Source organism: Corvus moneduloides, chromosome Z (assembly GCF_009650955.1).
Source record: "Corvus moneduloides isolate bCorMon1 chromosome Z, bCorMon1.pri, whole genome shotgun sequence".
In the NCBI taxonomy this organism is placed as follows: Eukaryota; Metazoa; Chordata; class Aves; order Passeriformes; family Corvidae; genus Corvus; species Corvus moneduloides.
This window is the reverse complement of record NC_045511.1, coordinates 67,607,013-67,629,387: the sequence shown is the minus strand read 5'-3', so window position 1 is coordinate 67,629,387 and position 22,375 is coordinate 67,607,013. Positions and strand designations below refer to the sequence as shown.

At 37.9% G+C, this 22,375-nt stretch overlaps 1 protein-coding gene across 2 annotated transcripts in view; it reads left to right on the top strand.

The window, feature by feature from the left end:
• CERT1 (ceramide transporter 1) overlaps positions 1-22,375 on the top strand; it is an 80,937-nt gene that overhangs the window by 6,463 nt on the left and 52,099 nt on the right. For both annotated transcript variants that reach the window (XM_032097487.1, XM_032097488.1), the window contains exon 3: positions 18,890-19,006. In XM_032097487.1, coding sequence (XP_031953378.1) covers positions 18,890-19,006 — 117 coding nt within the window. The remainder of the gene's footprint in view (positions 1-18,889; positions 19,007-22,375) is intronic.

The window sequence follows — 22,375 nt, the reverse complement described above, 5'->3', positions numbered from 1 at the left end:
GTTGCCCTGATTTGATGTAGTTGAGATCTTAATCTTTAATATTTTTCAACAATCTTTCAAGTTCCCTTGATCTTGCTGATCCAGAGTCAGGCATATTAACTACTTCTATCTTAACCTGTTGTATTTCAGTGAAGTTTTCCTTGGCATGATGCAGGACATGAGTAGTATGAGATGGTATTGATAACTGTAATGTTCCCTTGTAGGAAAAGGTGGCTGGATTTTCATGAAGCTTTCTTTTAGGCACTCAGATTAGGTGTGCATGTTTGAATCTGATGGGGAATGTAATGATTTTCTGTGTGTAATTAATTCTACTGTTATTATAGAATGTCCAAATTTTGTTAGTGTGTAAGCATAAATTTGGAAAGCTGCTGTCACTCGGTAGTCTTACTGTACTTTTAGCAATGAAGATGAGTCTAATTATAAGTCATAGTATTAATTGAGACATGAATGTTGTACGCAGAAACCCACAGTTGCTTCTGCTCTTGTTTATCATTTATATTGCACTGGGTAGGGATTGTTAGATAATTTTACTGGGATATTTTGTAAGACACTCATCTCTTCTCTTTATTTGATGGAAGAATACTGGTTAAATCAACTTATTAGCATAGCTTTTTTGTGTGTTTCAAGTGCAGAATTATATTGTCATATGTCCAGAGCAGGTATGGCCTTGTGACAGTAGTTTTTAATTGAATGAAAAATATGGGATCTGGTTGGACTACTGGGACTGAAAGGAGCTGATTTCTCTGGAGTAGGGAACCACAGGATGAATATTTTACACTCACTGGATTACATCAAGTAATGAACTAGCCACATGAATTAAGTTTGGGGAAGGTTGATGAAAGTCAGTGTATGATGCTAACCGAGTTGCTTTTATCCAGGTAAGATAAAACACCTCAAAGGTGTTTAATTGGTTTATAGCAGGCTGGAGGCTGAAACTGAAGATAAACATTCTGCTATGTGGTCAATGGATGAGATGAAACTATGGATATTATAAAAAGTTCATATATGGACAAACTTAAGCTTTGTTAGATTAATCTAGCCTGGGCATACTAAATTACTGCTGTTGATGGTAGTCAGTGCCAATTGGTCTTTATTAAGGATACCCTTCTTTATTTTAAAGCTTTGTAGTTCTTTCATTCTTGAAGTCAAACTTCCAGTGGGGAATTCTGCATATGAGATTAAGAATGAGTGTTCATGGCAGTACTGTAAGTGTGGATCCCTGGGACACGGTTTTGGAGTTGGAAGATCTAGGGTCTGTTAATAAAAGAACAAAAAGAAAATGCTCTGCAGAGCTGTAAGTCCAACTTTCAGGCAATCTGGTCCCTAAGCTGGTACTGGTTTTGCCTTGATTGCTGTGTTTATTCTTATAGTGTCATCACCACTGTTGTACAGAGTGACTTGCACTAATTCATGTAGTCATAGTGTGATAAATTAAGAATAACATGGTATGTTGTGCCCTTACTTCAGGCAATCTGAGAGGAAGGCCAGCACTAATTTAATCATGGTAGCAATTTCTATTAATAGATTCTCAAATCTCTTTATAAGAAAAAAAAGTGTTTATCTGATGAATTCTAGGGGTTTTTCAGAAAGGATTTGCCTGGTCAGGATAGTTCTTCATGGATCTATACAGAACATCTTGAAAAATGCTTAGAGAAATGTAATGCATGATAAGGTTTTAAGAATGCTTAAATTCAGCTAAGTGCGAACTTTCTATTTTTTGTCACTAGAGGTGACTGCCTGCACAGGAAGAGTTCCAGAAGCTTATGTTCCAGTTTAAAGCTTCAGCTTTTCCAGTGATAGAATCTATATTTGCCATGTTGCTTTAATCCAGTGGTTGGTATTCTTCTTCTTTCCTGTGTGTGTTATTGATGTAGAAAAACTTACAGGTTTTAGTTGCTTAAACAAGATGCAGTAGCTGTGATGCAATGGTTTTCCTTGGCTTTGGTTGTATTGCAATGATGTATATATGTATCAAAACCTTTATGCAAACTTGCTATTGGTTTTTAGCTTGGGGTTTTTGGAGTACTTTGTTTTTATTGTGTTGCAAAGAGACAATTAGCTCTGTGGAACTGCCTGAACTAGGACTGAGCAATAAATTCAGTTTGCATAGTGGAGATACTTTCAAGTAAACTAGTTTGTTGGGGCTTTTTTCTTCCAGTTACAGCAATTGAAAAGCACAGTTGCTTAATGAAGGCAGTAATGACATTTTATATTGATATACAAATTGCTAGGCAGCCATTTATCTTTAGAATGGACTTCTAAAAGGTATGGGGGTTGAGTATCTGTTGTGAATATCTGGAGCTCAGGACAAGCAAGAAGATAGAAAATGGAAGTCTGTCTGAGGGACAGCTTAGTGAATTGTCTTAGCCTTTTTTTGTCCCTAAGTAGTAATAAATTGTTATTGTAAAGAACTTCATAAATATTAATTCTATAAATTAGGGCAGATGTAAGCATGTGTTAGTTTCAGTTTACAAAAAGAACAAGAACACTATACATGAAAGAGCTGAACTATCAGTTTTCAATTTTAAATTTCTCATTTCCTTATATATAGTCTGAAAAGAGACTGAAATGTTTGTATCCAGTAATCAGCCACTAAAAATAAAAAAACTTACTCCACTTTTTAAAGATAGTTAGTTGAACAGCCACCTTTCCTCACTGTAGTAGTATTTCTGTTTTATTTATAGAATGATACTGACCACCATTAATAATTGGGCACTTGTGAGAGGAAGTACAGATTGACATTTTTAAAAATAGATTGGCAAGTTAGCAGAAAATGCTTTATGTGTTCATCAGTTCAAACACATGCAGAACCTTCCTATGAGTTTTTTTCACAGAAACATTAGACTCTACAAGTCTCTTAAGTTTTATAATAAAGATGTGTATTTTTAATTGAAGAAGATATCAGTGCTAGAGAAATATTCTTAGTAGCATGAAAATCATGTCTTGCAAAACAGACTTTGAAAAATTCACCTTGACATTAACAGTATATTGATGTGTTTCTTTTACATTTTATACGGTGTGAAATCAAACAGTATTTTGGACTCAGTTGATGCAGTAGTGTATAGAAGTGGACCCCCTTGGAGGACTAATGTGGATTAAGTTTGGATTGATTTTTTTTTTTCTAGCTACTGCTTCAAAATTTGATCTTGCTAACGTACCCGCTTATGATAAAAGAATGCTGTAATTGCAGTTTTTGTCTACTGTTAGGTTTCCTTGAGTTCGCTGCTAGTTAAGTTGAATGGGAACTGATAGGTTTTAGTTGGTGAAAGTTTTTATTTAAAAAGCTAAGACAGAAGTCCATGCCCTGGGCAGAAACACTAGCAGTAAATTTGTAGTAATTGCTAATCACTTGGGAAAATACTGTTTCCAACTGTCTGAGGTTGGAAAACAATCTATTTTAGTATGATGTGATGGGCATTTAATTGAATAATTAATTTTCTGTAATTTGATAAAGTGCCTCCTCAGCCTTAGTTGCTACTAAAAACATGACCTGAGTAAACTAAGACATATAATACAAGCCCTAACTAGGTCGGAGTTTATTTAGGACATGTGGCAATTAGTACTGTTAGGCTTTGGTCTGTGTCTCAATCAAGTAGCTAAATCTAGACTGGTGGGAGATTTTGGCTACATGGGAAATGGATTTTCTAAATAGAGGCAAATGTGGTTAGGAATACTTACTCATATGTGAAAGGCCTGAGGTGATTTTGTTCTGGAGAGGAAAATGCCAAAGAGCAACAGGGTAGTAAGGAAGGAAAAGGAAGTAAATGCCTAGGCAATAATGACACTGGGCTGCTGCTGGTGCAGCAGTGCAGCATGTGGAAGTTTCTTGAAATATGGGTTTCTCCTGGACAATTAGTTTTGGCATTCACATCCTCTGTACAAATTTATGTATGCCTCTGAGTTATCTGAACCAGCCATCGATGGGTTGATGTGAAGTGAAAATGTGTGTATATATCAAAGTTCTATGAAGTGCTAATATCCTTGTCAAGCAAAAAAACAATTATTTGGCATGGTAGAGAAAGGGATGATTTCTTCTGTAGTGTGTATTGGAGAAATTAAATCAGAAATGGAGAAATACACTTCCATATCAGCTCAGTGAGGCTGTTCTTTGTACTATGATGCAGGTTGTATAATAATTAAGATGTTAAAAAAATCTATAATGTACATTAAACAGATATTTTAGCACTACTTAATATTGCTGAAGAATTAGTCTTTAGTACTTGAATATAACCATGTATTACCACACACTTGAAATAAGGGCTGTAATCCAGCTCTACTTCTGTCATCTTATTATCAGTGAGAATATTATTCTCCCACATGACTTTTTTATTAAGATAATTAAATGCTAACATGGTTCATTATTTGACATACACTTCAGGGTCATAATTCATGCCTGTGCTTTATATTGGAGCAGTTTCATGCTGTGGAGTATTTCTTACAGATATATACCATGTCTTAAATAATTTCAGTGTTTGCTTTAGGTATTAAAGCTATGATTTTATAACTCAGCAAATTTTTCTATGCTACTTGCAATCCTTATTCTTGCTCAATCTGAATTTATATGCATTTTCATAAGATTGATTTGTAGTTGATTTCTTGTTCATGAATACAGTTGGTTCATATATCACCCCCCCCAGGGCTGTAGTGTTGTTCAATAGTCCTCCTAGGCAACTTGCTGTTGATTAGCTGGTGTGTCTTGTGATAGCCATTAATGACATTTTCAACAGCTCTATTGAGGATTTGTACAATATTAGACCTCACTTTTGGATATGCATTCATAGAATACTAAGTTAAAAAGTCAGAATACTTTTTATCTACTAATATGCAGCTGCAGCTGGCCATCTCTTTTTTGGTGCTTCCTGAAGTCGCTAGCTTAACCATCCTTTCTGTTCGTGCATTCAGCGTAGTTTGTCATAGATGACTGCTTGAGTGTTGTTTTCTTCTTCTCCCAGTTCATCTTCTTGCCTCCTCCTTTAGGCATATACTTTAGTGGCTATATTCCCTTGTTTTTGTTGAATTCTAGTCAGGGTGAATTTGATCAAATAGTGTGGCCAACTTCACCACTTTTTAAATCTGTTTGATGTGTCTTTCCTGTCAACTGAAGTCCATTATTCCGTAGTTAAGAGGACTAGTTGGAACAGAATTTACTACCCCAGATCTCCAAGTACGTAACTGAGGCTGTATTGTAACTGGTGTCTTAAAGCTTTTTAAGCTGTTTGTCTTTTAAGGACAAGTGTTGCTCTTTCTTAAGTTCTCTTTTTCAGCTCTTTCAAAACTAATTATGTGTGCATATATAGCCATATATGTACACACATGCAAGTATATATATAAACAAAAAAAGAATAAGAGGTAGCTGTGATGGCAGAGTTTAGACTGACAATTCAGGTCAATTTTAAACTTCAGAATGAAAGCTTTTAGACTGACATTCATTAGCAACATGTCTTGTCCTTTTAATTAGTTCTTACACATTGTTAATTATTGCTATATATTAGTTCTTACACAGTAACCATTATCATTAGGTATTCAAAGCCGTCACTTGTGTCTGACTTACATCCTAAATTATCTGTAACTATGCAGTGCCATAGAGCCAGTACCGTATTTCCAGCCTGATATCTTTGTTCTTGATGGTGCTAGTTGCTGAGGTGAAGGTAACCTAATTGAAGAGCTCATCAGGGAGGGACGGGGAGGTGGATGACAGGACAGGTATAGAACTGAAGTGTGCATCTTTTGCCAAAACACACATACAGGCCTAAATTAGGATCTTTTGTAAGCATGTTTTAATATATGATTGAGGCACCTGACGCTGGGCTGCATGTGGTGTGATGCTGGAGAGGTGTTCCTTTCCCAGGCTGCAGCCTTGTTGCTTCCTTGCCCTGTTGCTCAGTTGTTCGGGGCTTTTTCTTTTAAGTAGCAGCTGCTACCAAGAGCAAGAACAGCCTTCCCAGCTGTGGAGGTTGCATGTCTTCACTGACCAGTATTTGACCATTAAGGAATTGTTTATGGTTCTGGGGCCTCTGCTTTTCATCTGTGTCTATAGTTTCAAGGTCTTTGATAGCTCGTGCTTAAATTTCATATCATAACAAGAGACACCTGGTTCCAAGGTCTGGTTCAAAGAGCCAGTTTTCATAACAAGTTAATAATGAGATCAACAGGACGGGGAATTGCATAGTTAGCATAAGTCCTGTTGCTAACAATGTCAGTACTGCATTTATAGAAATGCTTATACAGTTGTACTGTGTTAAGTTGCTTATGTTTGGATTCAAACCAAGCTAATCTTAAGTCTTAGTATGGTGCTTTTGCAGGTACAGCAGGCCTCTGTTCTAGCTGGAGTACCACTGATTTCGTAGAATCAGAATTTCCATTCCCAAGACTGTGAATCTAAGTCCAGAATGCTCTACTCTATCCGTCAGCCCAATGTAGTGCTGTGAAGCATGGGTTTTCTCTTAGGGTAGAGTACCTTCTCTGGATACTCATCATTTTCTTGTGAAATCCATATTGTTCTGTTGCCACTGGTGTATGTGAGAGTGTTGAGTCTCCCGTGCCACACTGCAGTACATCGTGTGAGATACAACTAAACTAATAATATACAGATAGTTATTTCTAGGAGTGCAAGTGTGATTCCTGCTCCCATATTTGAATGTCCAATAAAAATAAACTTTAAAAAAAGTGGCTCATACAGTGTTTCTGCATTCTCTAAAGTTGGTACAAAATTGCTTGGCTTCCTTCCTGATTAATAACTCTAGCTTCTTCCTGTATATTATGGGATTCTTAAGAAATTTAATGTGGTGATTTCTAATCAATTCTAGCTTGATGTTTTTCTATGATACAATTATCTTGGGTTTTATTTTTCCTGTGGCTGACGCATGTTGTTGTTGGATAATGCAAACATTTTGCTCCAACTGGAAACCTGAGAAGTATCATATGGATTTATCTGCAAGGGATTCGCTTTGACTTGGTTCTCACCAAAACAATAACATGTATGCTTCAATTTCCGTAACTAATAATTAGCTCTAAAGGTAAGTTTTATGAGTTAGACCAAGTTTCAAGTTCTTCAGACTATGTTTAAACAGGACAGACACACTAGTTATATCTTGATTTCTCTCTGTGTGTATCTAAATCTGTTAATACCAACTCACTAATCCGTGGAGCTTTTACATGTATCCGTACTCACTAGTAGATCGCTTAAGGTGATGGCTGCAAGCACATGCTGGTTTACAACTATTTCAGTCTTGCCCTCTTTCTTCTAGTAACATAGTGCCATTCCATGTCTTCGACTGAAGTTTAGCTGACACTTCAAGTGCACATTTGTTATACTTTAGGTCTTGCTATTGCAAGCAATTGGTTTTTTAATAGGCACTTGAGAATAGCAGTGTCAGGGGTATGTTTACATATAAACTAATACAGTATGACTTGATACTATGTACTAATTCTACTTCATTAACACAGAAATAATTTGATAAAATACTAATCTAAAAAATCATGTGCTGTAAGATACTGTCCTGTAAGATAGATGATTACTCACAAAAAATATGAAAATTGGTTTTATATGATCACTTTTGCATCTGAATCTATTCAGCAGGAGTGCAGAAAACCAGATTGACCAGGTTTACACTTGAGGTCTCTAGATTTCAAATTTTAAATGTGGTTTCAGTACTAAAGTAACGTACAATGTATACTTGATCCAGACTTAAAAGGGCAGTTCTCCCATGAGAGAGCTTCTTTGCAATGGATTAAAGCAAGCTAATTTTAAATTTGCATACCATGCTATCAAACTGATTTTAAATTCGGCTTACCATGCTTCCGCTTTCACTGCTTTCTACTTTAACTAGGTTTTGAAAAGGTAAGATCATTATTTAAAAGGAAAATAAGTGTTGAAAGGCATTTTGAAAAGAAAATACCCTGGCTAAAGACCTGAAATGGAATATTTGGGTAGTAGCAAAGAATGTAAAAACATTTAATATGCTTTTATATTTTTAAGCCTGTTTTCTTGATAAGCTTTTTTTCTGCATGTGTAAATATACCATTATGAGAAAGTTTTCTTTTTAATGTGGTAATGGACAAGCATTTAGATTTCCCATGTTTTGCTGCTAAAGGTTTATCACTTTCAATAGGCATAGAACTGTCTTGTTTACTTGCTTGTTTGTAATAAGGTTTTCCTATACTGTTGTAAAAAAAATACAGTACATATCAATGTAAAAAGAATACAGCCAGTCAGTGTAACTAAAAAGTGGGTTCTTATTGCTTAAGAATAACAACAAGAAAAGGCAAGACATTGTAGTCCAGTGTTTCAATTAGGTTTTTACTGATTTTAGAACTCAGAAAGGGAAACCAGAATTTTGTATTGTGACTCTTGATAGACCTTAATTCACCAGGTTTGTGGATCCACTTGGCTTTTCTTGGGGTAGTACTGGGGGCAAATATTAAAAATATATGAAATTAGAACTTGCAGTGTCTTTTGGGACTTCAGTACATTTTAAATAAAATGTATTATAAGCAATGAAGTATAATGCTTTCTTTAAGTTGTTCCATCCTGAGACTTAGATCTAGGATAGATATTGATATTAAAAAATCCTTGCAAAATTAATTACTTTAGTAACTTCAATGTTTATAGTTTTAAAGCCAAGTGTCTTCAAAAATAAGTCATAGTTACAGAAGGATCTTGATGACCTTTTATGATTGCACTAAGCGTACCTGGTGGGGCTGGTGTGTGTCACGCAGCCTCTGTGAGGAGATTCCAGGTTGTCCTGCACAGAACATGGTCAGCTTCAGCAGACCAAGTGCAGGGCACAGCTGAGCCCCACCCACCGCCGCTGTGATGATACCTCAAGGTAAAAAGAGTTAAATAGCAAAAATGCTGCTCAGCAGTGTGTGAGAAAGAGAGGAGTGAGGAAAAGGTGTGAGAAAACAGCTGTGTGGGCAGGAAGAGATGCTCCAGCCACCGAGCAGAGATCCCTTGCTGCCTGTATAGCAAAGCATTGTGCAGGCATTTTTGTGTAACTTGTGTAGAGAACCACACCAGACCAGACGACCACATTGCAACCTGTTTTGAACCCAGCCATGGCAGCTGGAAATGTCCTGGCAGAGACAGCAGCCTCCAAAGAGTCCATGCTGTGACAAGTTTACCCTGAAGAATTGCACTGATGGATACAGTTCTTGCTGGAGCGTGTAAAAGCATGAGGAAGGAGTGGCAGAATTAAATTGTTACCAACTGACCATAGCCCTCATTCCCAATCCCTCGTCCCTGTGTTTTTAGTTCTGTCTTGTTTCTTGCCATCCAACTCTACTTGGCAAAAAATTAAGTCAGTTCTCTTCAAGTCAAATCTGTTTGACCGTGCTGGCAGTAGGTAAGTGATCTCCCTGTCTTTATCTTGACCCACGAGCTTTTCATTGGCTCTGGAGAGAAATAGTCTAACTTGAAAAATACTACTATTTACTATTTAATGGGGCACTAAAGTGTTTTGACTGGTCTTGTCTGGTAAAATCCTAACCATGCATTATATTATTTGGTAAAATACATATTGTGATTCGGCTGATACAATTTTTCCATTGATGACTTTAAGTATTATTCACCACCTAGAATGCAAATTCAAAATCGTGTCAGTGGTACTTCATTTCACTATCTTTCTGTTCAAAGCTTTTTCATAAGTTAGCATGTTTTCAGACATCTTACATTTTGGAAGCAGAGGACAATTTCTTCTCAGTTTGGATCTCTCATAAATTAAATGCTTTCAAAAAATTATTTTAAGACATGCATTTTTTGAAACTTGGCTGAGATTTTTGACTTGCTTTTTTCTAGTTAACTTACCACAGCTTTTGCCAGTTCCAAACTGGTTTTGCATGGGAGCTGAAATACAGTTTTCATGTGTGCTTTTAGAACTAATTCCTTCAGTGGTACAGCACAAATCTTAAAAGTAAACTTTTTACTTTGGGGTTTTATTAGCGTCTCAATGTAGGTTCATGTAGAATGTGTTCGTATAGCTTTTTTTCTTTCCTGGTATCAAATAAGTTCTTTTTTGCCTTTATTCCCACAGCCAAGCTACGCACTTTGGTATTGGCCTCAATTCTCAGTAACTGCAATGGTTTTTTTGCTTTGATACACGTTGCTTACTGAAAATTATGGAGTGATTTTTTTTGTTGTTGTTTTCTTTATTTAATGTTGTTGCCTGCTACATTGCATTGCTTTCCCTTTTTCTTATTCCATCAGGTAAACTAATTTTTAAGGTGCTTAGTATGTTATTTCTATACCTTATCATATATTGTGTCTTCTCTTTTTTTAACATAGGATACTGGTTTTGTCCATTGCATCGTAAATTATCGCATGCACATTTCTCCGTTTGTCCAGTTTGCTGCCTTCTGTTGTGAGGTTTCCTTGCTTATGGGTGAATACAGTGCTCTTTTTCTGTCTGTTTGGAAAGTAATACCATGTTACAGATGCAATTTATTTTTTTCTGATCATTGCTTGTGCCTCTCTGTCCTTTCTTGTCCTATCCATATTATCCTGGAATGATCTTTTGAATTTCCTGTTGAAAACTTGAGAGGATAGAGGTGGTTTTGGAATTTGAATGAATACATCCAGGTCCAGAACTTATTGAATGATCTATGAAAACAAGCAAATCTGTAGGTTTGTGGTAACTACTCTGAACATATTTCTTTTTTTCTTTTTTTTTCTTTTTTTAAATTTTTTTGGTGGGGGGGGTAGGGTTTTTTTGTTTGTTGGCAGAGGGGGGTTGGTTTTTTTGTGGAGGAAGTGGTAGTTTGTTCAGGTACTTTGTAACTGGAGGATTTCAGGAAGTTCAAGAACAGTGCAAAAAGGACACTCTTTCCTCAATCCCATGCAAATGGTGAAAAAAACTAACCAATAGATAAATTTTACCTTGCATGGTAGCACAGTGACATTGTTCATGTGGAAAAAGTTGTGTGTTCAGCTCTTTTGAGCTGGAAACATTGGTTATGAATAGCTATAGTCTGGCTTGTATCTCGTTTCCCAGGGTATAACTTTTCATGTCTACTTTCATAAGAGGTATTTAAGTTGAAACTGGCGAAGTTTGCGGTATTTAAAAGATTTACAGGCATATTAACATGAAAGATGCGTGTAAATCAGAGTTGTAAAGTGGTGTTTTGCTATTTCCTCAGCAGATGAAGCAAAGGGCAGAATGCACCAAGTTGTATTCTAAGAGGAAAAGAAATGATTGTGGAGTGATTTGTCCCTATACACATGCTACATGCAGAAAAAAAAAGTCTGCAGGCATGAGTTACAGCATTTGCATCAATGAAATATATGCAAAACAGTTTACTTAAGTCAGTTTTATTTGATAAGGCTTTTTTTGTTTCTTAAAGCTACTAAAAATGCCAATACTCAGCTTTTAGGTACTCTAAGGCATATATGTGTAGGCTATTTTTTAAAGAAAAAATCTGTACCAAAACTTGAGTTTGTTTTCTCAATTTTCAGTTAAGTAACTTCTGATTGACACCATACTCAAACCTGTTCGGAAAAAAGAATGTGAAGTTCTCTTGACTTGCTTTGAGTTGCACTAAGAGAAGCAAAAGGGGACCATCAGGTTTCGTGTTTCAGCTTAGGCTGTATGACAGCCTCTGTTGAATTTATGCTAGTGACATTCATGTCTGAGAACTAAGGAATTGCAGTTTTCATTTTCTGTAGGCCTCTACTGTTTGTCTTGTGTCATAGTTCCCTGCTCAGGATTTTCTTAATAAGAAAAACCTTCAAAATTTTAAAATAATTTTAGCTTAGATAAATTCTAGTTCTGCAATGAGAATAGTGGCAGAAGCACACTTTAATAATTGTAATATGCAGACTTGAGTTGTATCTGCTGTGAATCACGCTGGCTTTCCTCTGTAAGGAAAGGACAAAATGCCATGAACACCATTTGGAGTAGTGAGAGAGAAAGCGAAAGTTTTTTCATTCAAGGCTTGGTTTTGGGTTTTTTCTCCCACAGAGTACTCTTGAGGGTTATAAAGTATATAAAAACACTTAATCTTTCCTGTGTGATTTGCCTTAAGCACCTGAACCAGTATTTTTCAAGCAGATACTGCTCTGAAGCTTGTTTTATGAATATCTCAGGCTTGACAGCTCTATAGCAGGAAGGATTTTGTGGCAATGCAATCAGCTATGACTCATGAGACCTGAGCTGGCTACCAACTTCCTCAGTAACTGTAGCCAAGTACGTGTTTTTTCCTGTAAACTGTTCTTACTTAGAAAAGTTTAAAATTTAAGAGCTATTATCCGTTGGTTTTGGAAGGATCTAGGATGCTTGAATACTTGGAATTGCCATTGTTTCTGCAGGATTCTCTGTTGGAAAAAAGCTTAGGAGTCATACAGAAAGAGGGTTTGAGGATGCTGGGGGCCTATTTCTTGCAGCACATGCTTGAATGGAGTTATGATTTAGCTGTGGGGCCTTTTTGTTGATTTTGGTTTTTTTTCATGTGGGCTCTCGAAGGAGCCCTTGACATACACAGAGGTTGCCTCTGCCCCAGACTCTTAAGTCTGTCCAACTCAGCTTTGAAAATGCTGTAAATGTTTTCAGGTGCCCCCATTCAAAGTGTCTTGATCAGGGTTTTATTCCCCAGTGCCCTCTCAATTTATGTTTGTTGCTTAAGACTGCTGTGGGGTGGGCAAAAGCAGCTGAAGTTCTCCAAGGTGCTTTAAAGCCCAGGGGTAGATGGTGAACTCCTACTTGCTTCCTGCTTCCCTGCATAACTAAAACATTCCTCTTTCTTGCCTTGTCTTGATTATGAAAGGTCATTAGGACATATCCTGGCCTCAGCACATGTCCTTAGCTTGTTACGGATGAAAATCCCTATTTATCCTCCAAAGTCTTGTCATGTGACTGGATAAGAACTGTACCATTTTATAACGGCTTCTGAGTGGAAAGGGGAAAGGGAACACTAGGCTGGAAACAGTGAGCCTCAAAAAAAAAAAAGAGATCTAAATGAAATGGGTTGAGGTCTACAGGAAAGAAAGTGAAGAGAAATGGAAGAACTTCCAGGGAGCGTAAAGGAGAGAGTCAAACTAGTCTGATGAGTGTCATGGGTTAGCAAGCATAGTCCCGGAAGTTCTTGCTAAGGGGTGCTTACAGCTTCCTCTGTGACCTGATAGAACCTATCAGCTGTCCAGTTTGAATATGGACAATTCTTTGAGCCACTTAAAGTTGTGACCGCCTCTGTGATCCACACTTAAGAATAGACAAACTCCCCCTCCAAGCTCTCTCTCGTTTCTGGTGCTGGGACAGGTGGCTGCGGGCCCCGAGTGGGGGCCAGCGGGCCCGGCCAGGCCCTGCTTGGGCCAGGCCGGGCCGGGCCACGGCCATCCTGGAGCCATGGACCCGTTCCAGCCGTGGAACCCCCCCCACATCCCTGCTATGTGCAGACAGAGCAGCCCGGCTCCCCCTCTCCAGTGCGGCCAAGATTCAGCTGAAGCTGCACCGATGTCTGGCAAAAGATCATGTGAGCAACAGAGATAAGCGACATTCCAGCTGCAAGGCCTAGGTGAGATTAACCCTTTTAGTGCTGTGAAGAGCTGAAAACCTGAGGGAGAAGAAGGAGGAGATGCTTAGAGCTGAAATTCTGTTGTAAAGCTATGATGCATCAGAGTACCTGTTGTAATTTCATGAAGGCATGGGGGGTGGAGCCTTCAACTTGTACTTGAGAGCAAAAGCACCTGCGCTGAGCTAGGCAGATGCTGAAGCAGCTGTAATTTCATGAGAAGTTTGAACAGGGAGAGATGGAAGCAATGAGGACTTCTGCTCCAAATGGGAAAGGAGAGAACTTCAGTTCCTAGAGATGCTCCCAGAGATAGTCCTAAAGATGAAGATGAGGAGGACCCTTTGCTCCCAGGGAAGGAGGAGGGCCTCTATTCTTAGAGATGAAATGCTCCCAGAGATGGGTGAAGAGAACTTTTGTTTCTGAATGGCTCAACCTTAAAAGTATACCCCAGTAATTTCAAGAGTGGACCCTCGAAAGCAGTTGCGGGAAAGGTGCAAGTCGGGGGAAGGGACTCACAGGTGAGCAGAGAACCAACCCGGGCGGCTGTCTCGTTGTGATAATGTTTTCATATCATGGGCAAGAAAGACTCCTCTTCCTAAATGGACTGAACAAGGTTATTATGGAAGTGATAAACAGACTGAACATCTCAAGGGTTGTCTTTTTACATTGTCACTGGGAGCAGGGAGAAAGGTGGGGGGAGAAGTGTTCTGAAGGTGTGGTATGATTTTTTTTTTTTCCCTTCTTTTAGGTCTATTACTAAACTTCTTTATATTCTTTCAAGTTTGGTGCCTGCTTTGCATTTCTCCTAATTCTCATCTCACAGAAGATAAACAGTAATGAGTATCTTGGACCAAACCACTACACTAAATTGGTGTTTCTGCCCCGTTACAAACCAAACCCGCTACAATGAGAATGTTAGAAAAATAAAGGACAGACCTGAGAAGTTGTGAATAACACTTTGTGATCTTTGCTAGATGCAGCTACAGAAAACAATATACGCACTTACAGCCAGAGGTAGACCAAGGAAGTTTGTCTATAGCTTGCGGGGAGGAGAACGTAACAGATGATGCCAAAGAGTTACATACAGAAATCTGCCAAGTTATTGGTGAAAATGAAATGTGAACTCTGTACTGGTTGAGAAGGGGGTTAATCGACAACAACCTGATTTGTTTTGTGTTAAGAAAAAAACACATCACATGATTCAGGTGATTTATTTGTCTTTTGTGTTCAGTTAATTCAGGGTTCTTCCAACAAAGCATGTTTTCAAAAAAAAAAAAAAAAAACAGAGGAAAAGGATGATGAACAATTATTTCAGTTGCCAAAAATATATGGAATATAGTCAATTAATACATACTATAGGATGTTAAATATGTAAACAGCTAATAATGTATCACCTGCCTAACTTCCTTTTGAAGCATATTTAACCTTGTTAATGGTTTTTTCTTTAAGCAACTTGGTCTAACAGGATCACCTGATCAGCTGTTTTTTTTATAACATGGAACTGCACACTGAGCTCAGTATAACCCTAGACCTGAATTATAGAATCACAGAATGTGCTGAGTTGGAAGGGATGCATCAGGATCATTGAGTCCAGCTCCTGGCCCTGCACAGGACAGCCTCAAGGATCACACTATGTGCCCAAGAGCATCATCCAAACACATCTTGAACTCTGTCAGGCTGGTGCTGTGACCACTTCCCTGGGGAGCCTCTTCCAGTGCCCAACAACCCTCTGGGTTAAAAACTTTTTCTGGATATCTAACCTAAGCCTCCCCTGACTCAGCTTCATGCCATTTCCTCAGGTCCTGTTGCTGGTCATGTTAGTGAAGAGATCAGTGTCTGCCCCACTCCTTTCCCTCATGAGGATATCGTGAGGCTATTGAAGACCACAATGAGGTCTCCCCTCAGTATCCTCTTCTCCAGGCTGAACAAAGCAAGTGTCCTCAGCCTCTCCTCATAAGGCTTCCCCTCCAATCCCTTCACCATCTTCATGGCCCTCCTTTGGATGCTCTCTAATAGCTTTATGTCTTTCTTATATTGCTGTGCCTGAACCTGTGCACAGTGCTGGAGGTGAGACTGCACCAGTGCAGAGCAGAGCGGGACAATCTCCTCCTTTGACTGGCTGGTCAATTATATATAGAGAGAGGGAAAGAGATGACTTAGTCTCTTAACTACATGTAATGCAGAAGTGTGTATGCCATAAATGGCCCACAAAAGTGTTTAAAAGTTTTAGCTAGACCTCAGAGAAAACATTTTCTTTCTGTGTCTTAGCAACGAGGCATGGATTTTCAAATATATTAAAAGCTGCTTTGGAAAGAAGGGGAGTACAAAAACCTGCCTTTGAAAAGAACAGAGGTGATAGTCTTAAGTTGCATTAGAAAATGTTTAGGTTAGAGATGAGATTCAGGGGATGGCAAGGATGGTTGTGAACTGAAGTAAGTGCACTGTATGGAAGTGTGGCATCAGTAGTGCTGCAGGCTTTTAAGGTTAATTTTGGCAAGTCTTTCTAATCACATATAATGTAATTGCTTATAACTCTTCCCAAAAGACTTCAAGAATGAGAGATCAATCTGACGAATGCTGTCACGTCAGGAGAAACCTTGAAAGCTAATCTTCCTACACTTTCTGTTTGGCTGATCTTTTGGAATATCTTTGATTATTGTAGATGCATGTCCCCCATCACGTGACTGAATGAGGGCCTGTCAGACGAGCGGCTGGGAACAGGCATATAAGCATGACACATTGCCTTGGCAAGTTTGCTGTTCTAAAGCAGAGGAACTTCTTTTACATATATAGTAATAACAGAAAATGCAGCTTGAAGAAGAGGGGCCTGGACTAGGAGGCTTGGTGTCCTGTATTGGGTCTATGTGGCAAGTTCTGGTAGCAGGGAGGCTACAGATACAACTTCTATGTGCAGATGCAGAAGTTGCATTCATATCTCACAGGCTCAGTTCTGTCTGTCTCCAAGAGGGACCTGCTGATGGCCAAAACTGAGCTAATCAGTGATGATGGTATATTGCCTCTGTGATAAGATACTTGAGGAAGTGTAAAAACTGCTGTGCAACAGGGATTGGGAAAGAGGGCTGAGAATACGTGAGAGCAACAGCTCTGCAGACACAGAGGTCGGTGAGGAAGGAGGGGAAAGACATGGTCAAGTGCTGGAGCATAGATTACCCTGCAGCCTGTGGGGGAGACGGTGGTAAGGCAGCTTGTCTCCCTGCAGCCCATGAGCATCTACGGGCTGTGGGAAACCCATGCTGGAGCAGGCTCCTAGCAGGACCTGTGGCCCCATGGAGAGAGGAGCCCAAGTTGTAGCAGGTTTGCTGGCAGGACTTGTGACCCCGTGGGAGACCCATGCTGGAGCAGGCTGTGTCTGAAGGACTGTGGAAAGGACCCACACTGGAGCAGTTCATGAAGAGCTGCAGCCCTTAGGAAGGACCCATGTTGGAGAAGACCACAGGAGTCTCTATCCCATGAGAAAGTTCTTATGCTGGAACAGGGAAAAAGCATGAGGAAGGAGTGACAGAAAGTGTTTGGGCTGACTGCATCTCCCATTCCCTGTTGCCCTGCAGTGCTTGGGGGAATGAAGTAGAGGAAAATAGCTAGTGAAGTTGAGGCTGGTAAGGAGTGGGATGCCTTTAATTTTTTTATTATCTTACTCTGATTTGATTGGTAATAAATGAAATTATTTTCTCTGAGTCAAGTCTGTTTTGCCTGTGGCATTAATTGGTGAGTGATCTCCCTGTCCTTATCTCAATTCATTAGTTTTTCATCATATTCTCTCTCCTCTCTCCTGCTGAGAGTAACGATTAAGGCTTTGGTGGGCACCTGGCATCCAGCTGGGGTCAAACAACCTCATGTCCCTTTTTACACCCCTTTGCCTGGTTCAGTGAAGGCAAAAGAGTGTACAGAACCAGTTTTGGAAGTTTTTTGAATTCAATTAACTTGAGATAGGTAATTAGTAGCTGTAGTTGTTTGACTTGATTGTGAATTCTTAGAGTTGCTGGAGACTTTTCCTATGGGAAATTTAAATTTCTTTAAAATTGAGCATTCAGATGCTTGACCAAATACACAAAGCTTTAAGCTTACACTTTGGTTTTTTAATGCACTTCTGTTAAACTGTTTCTAGCTTGTTTTTTTGTTTGGTAATTTGAATTATGTTATACTTTTCTTCTTCCTTAGTATATTAAAAACAGAAAAAGAGAAAGTTTGGAGTTTTTTTGGTTTGTTTTTTTAATGTGTAGGTAGCTTCTGATTTCCCAATTCTTTGAAAAAAAATCTCACTAACACTAGAATGGTGTGCATGACAACAAATGAGACTTACTTCTAGGTTTTCTTTTGTGGAGTGTTACATGAGAGATTCACCATGTTTTAGTCTGCAAGATGAATGTATTGGCAGAGTGGTCCATGTGTTGTAAAGGATAGTCCTAACATGCATAGACTTGTCTTCAGTGTCTAGTATCAATATTTGTGGTCCTTCAGACTGTGTCACTAGCCTTTATCCTGGAGCCTGTTAACCTCCTGCAATTATTTTCATGTGTATTTTTTCTTTGTATTCAAATTCAAAAAGGCATTCAGCTACACCTGTATTATGTGTCTTTAAGAATGGCTTTCAAAGATGAAGAGAGTGGGGAATATTGGGCTCAGTTGGATGTTTACTAAGGAGTAACTTTGAACTGACAGTGTCAGGGTATAGGGCAGATTAGATCATTGTTTTCCCTGTACTTTCCTTAACAGTTTCATTGTTACATTAGTAAAAGCTTATTAGTATTTAAGGCATGTGAACTGAAAGTTAGATGCAGTTGAGTGGAGATGTGTGAAAGGAATGCATGTGGCTTCCAATTATCTGTGAAATACTCATGGTGAAAATAGTTGAGGCAGTACATGTCACAGCTTCCTTAAGTTCCTGCTCTGGCTTGTCGTTTAGATATACTCTGCTTTTATGTTTCTATCCTGGTATTTTTTTGCTGTGATGTATGTATTTCATCTAAAATTAGTACTGGTAACAGTAATGTTACAGAGTTTTGTCCTGTTTTGAAATTAAAATGTATATATAGGCATATTTTCCAACATAGTAGATACTTTGTTGAAGGATTTGTTTCAAAGTATTTGAAAACATGGAACTTGTTTGTGTGTGGAATTTATTTATGAAAATTTTATTTAATAAGAATGTATCACACAGGCTATTCTATTTCAGAAGACCGTCATCTTTCATTATGAGAGTGTATGTTTATTATTTGAGACAGCTACACAACACAGAATTCAGAATATAGGGTGAATTCGAGACAGTATAGACCAGATTTTCTAATCAGTGTTTGAGTGTCAAAATAATGTGAGGTAACTTTGATCAAGGTGCTAATTTTAGCTACTCTTACACTCTCTTCTCTCACAGCCCCATGACTTTGATGAATGCAGATTTGATATCAGCGTGAATGATAGTGTTTGGTACCTCCGGGCTCAGGACCCAGACCACAGACAACAGTGGGTAGATGCAATAGAACAACACAAGGTATGTAATTTTCTGTTTTCTAATTTCATTTCTCATTCCCTCATTAGATCAAGCATAGTGCTTGCAGAGAGTTTAAACTCTGTACAGTCATTGAAGTACTCACAGTATTTATGACAGATAAAAGTTCAAGATTGAAGCTGTGTGTTAAATATGTTTCAAAGGAATTGGCTTACTTGTTCTTCATAGATAAGACTTTACTGGAAGCTAACAACTGTGAGCCTTTCTTGAGCTCTCTAGTTTGAAACAAGAAAAGCTTTCATTATGTTTGAGTGACGTTTTCATGGTTTTGTCCATTTCTCACTGATTATTGAATTGCTTCTTATCTATGCTAGATGTTAACTTGTTAGTCTTAGAGTCAATTCTCTAGGTTATCTTTCTGGTTTTAGGCTCCTCTTTTTCATCATTTGACCACTTTTACTGTATCTGCTTACTGGCTTTTGTCCCTTTGTCTTTTAAGGCACTACTCTTCATCAGCATTTTAGTTCAGCTCTTGATCTGTTCCTTGTATCTTCCAATGAACTCAGCTAATTTCATTTTCAAAGTACCTGACCTTCAAGCCCTTCAGATCAGGTAGAAAGTACACAAAACATCCATTGTGTTTTCAGGAACAAGATAGGTACTGTCCCAAGGTGTAGCAGTAATCTACAATACCTGGCCTCTCAATCTGGGTTACATAGATATTACAGGAATACGAATTATTATAGATATCCAAGCAGGTATGAGTTTTTACCTTGAGCTTCTTGAAGTGTTGTCTGTATAGGTACTGTGTGCAATTAAGACATTTCACCTATTGGCCATTCCTTGCAGTAAGCAGTACCTGTTCTTAAATTTAAAGTGCTGCCTTTTGATAATGGTTCTCTAAGAAAAAAATCATCTCAATTGGACTATGCATCATCCCTTTATATCTTGGCATTTTGCCTTCATTTTGATACAGAGGTAACATTAAAACATATGGAATTAAGTTGCAAAGTCAGGGTTCTTTCCTGTAGTCTAATGAAAAAATATAGTTAACAGTGGAGTGTTCTTGAGACAACAACACTGCAATTTATTCCTAGCGCAATACCTGAGAGAAATTTCTCAGGAGGATACACTGAACAAGTTACTGGATTGCATATCCATAGAACTGGCATTTCAAAAACTGGTTTATAGGCTTGGGAGTCTTCAGGTATGGTTTAGTTTAGTCATGGAACTTGATAGCTCTAGGCTAAAATTCAGACTAGGTTTCCCGAACCATTTAGCTGGGGAAATGCAGAACTTAACCGGAAGCTGGATAAGCAGAAATGCGGTCTGTGTCATTGCATGCTCCTCTGTAGGAATGAGTGATGAAAAAACACAGATCCTGTCTTAAAGTCTGCTCATCACCTTTTTCATGCTATTTTTCTATTCCCTTTTGTAAGGCTCACCTTAACCATTGCTGAGTTCTGAGCTGCAAGTTTATGGAATCACCAACTTATAATATGTGATCGTTGAATGGTAATAGTTTAGAGTTTGCCATTTTAAGTGTTAATTTGGAATTGTTTCTCTGAACTGTTTTTAAAAAAAAAAAAATCTTGTGTTTTTCAACACTGATTTTTTTACCTCCATTAGTGCTCAGCCCCTGTAATGAGGTATCTGTTTATTTTGCTTTGTTGGTCTGGTATTATTGGTAAGATTAAGTTGTCTTATTCAACCTCCTTTTCAGATCATGAATGAGTATTGAGGAGTACAAATTCAAGCGTTCCAAAAGTGACCTCCCTTTGTAAGGATGCCTGGCTAATTATACAGTTTTTCCACTTCAAAAAAATAATATCTTAGCATTGATTTAAGTTTGGACAGTTTAAACTTCCATGCTTTGCAAGATTTTGGTAGTTATTTAAATAAATAAATTGTACCAGATCTCTGCCTTTATGCTTCAAGGAGTAGAATGAAGGGTTGGTTATTTCCGCTACCCATTTTTTTCCCTGTATTTAGAATTATTATAGGGATAGAGTTAATGAGAGCGTTTCTCATTATTTTAATAAAGTTATTTTCAGCTTATTTTTTAAAGAGTGAGGATGTTTTGGAATGTTGTAGAAACAGAAGAAAAATATGTCTAGAAGTAGGAAGTGGTAATAAGTCTTGTATATGCTGAACTGACAAGAAACGGTTCAGTTTGCGTCTTGCATCTAAGATAATAACACTGGGCTTGACTGTTCCAAATCTTACGGCTTTTTCAGTATGTGTAGTTTGCAGTTTCATGGCTATTTGACATTTTTCAGTTTCTTTCATACTCCTTTTTGCTCTCTAGTTCTTGCAATATTTAAGGCAAATAGCAGTTATTTTCATTCTTAAATGGAGTAGAAAATATTATGGCACATCACTTCTAAATAAACCATCAAAACATTTAGTAGTTAAAGCAATACATTATTTAAAAGCATCCTTTTTGTATTATGCAACTAAATATCATGAATGTCATGATCAAGACAAACAGCAGAAGTTACTGCAATCTTGTAATAATAGGTTAGACTCAAGTTGAAAGTATATAATGGAATATCAGAGTTACTAACATCTTCTTTCCAGTGCAATATTCCGTTGCCTTCATAATAGTAGTAGTTTTGTGTGATAACTGTTGTAGGTATAGAGGTGCATCTGTTCTTCTAGCTGATCTTAGAAAAAGATACAGTAATCTTATCACCAGAAACATTGGAAAAGTGCTGTATTTACATGAATAGGTGTTCGATACAGTTAAACACAACACAGAAGTGTCCAAATCCAGTCTTCACTCAGGTTATTATAAGTGGTTCTTGAAGAATATGTCTCCAAATGTCTTGTTTCTGTATTTTCATTGAGGGGTTACTGCTATGTCCTGTAATTTTTATATAAGTTTGTATGGAAAATATTTAAGAAACAGTACATTTTTCCAATATAACTTTGATAGGATCTGAAAAAAAAAAAAAAATTCGTGGAGTCTGGAAGTTAGTTCCATTTTTTGTTCAAGTTTGTATGGACAACACTTAAGTGAGCCTTAGTTTTAAGTAACTCTTCATCCATCCTTTAATTTATTTTGGCTCATGCAAGTTTTATAACCAAAAACTTGACTGAGGGTGGGAGAAGATGGGCAAAATATCTCATTGCACTGAAAAGTTCTGATTTGTATTGCTTACTCTGACATTTTCTGAAGGAACTTTCTGGTCCGGTTACTAAACCTCAAGAAAAAGTTCCTTAAAAAGCTGTTCCTTCCGGGTGAAATGTGTTTTGACATATAATAGTTTGAATAAAATCAAGAGAGGAAATTATTTCCTGTACTAAACAGTTATTTTTATTAACATTAGTCTACTGCTACATAAAGTACTTTTTTTGTTTGTTTTTGAAGTTCTTTGTTGCTTACTGAGTGGGTAGGTAGTTTTGGTA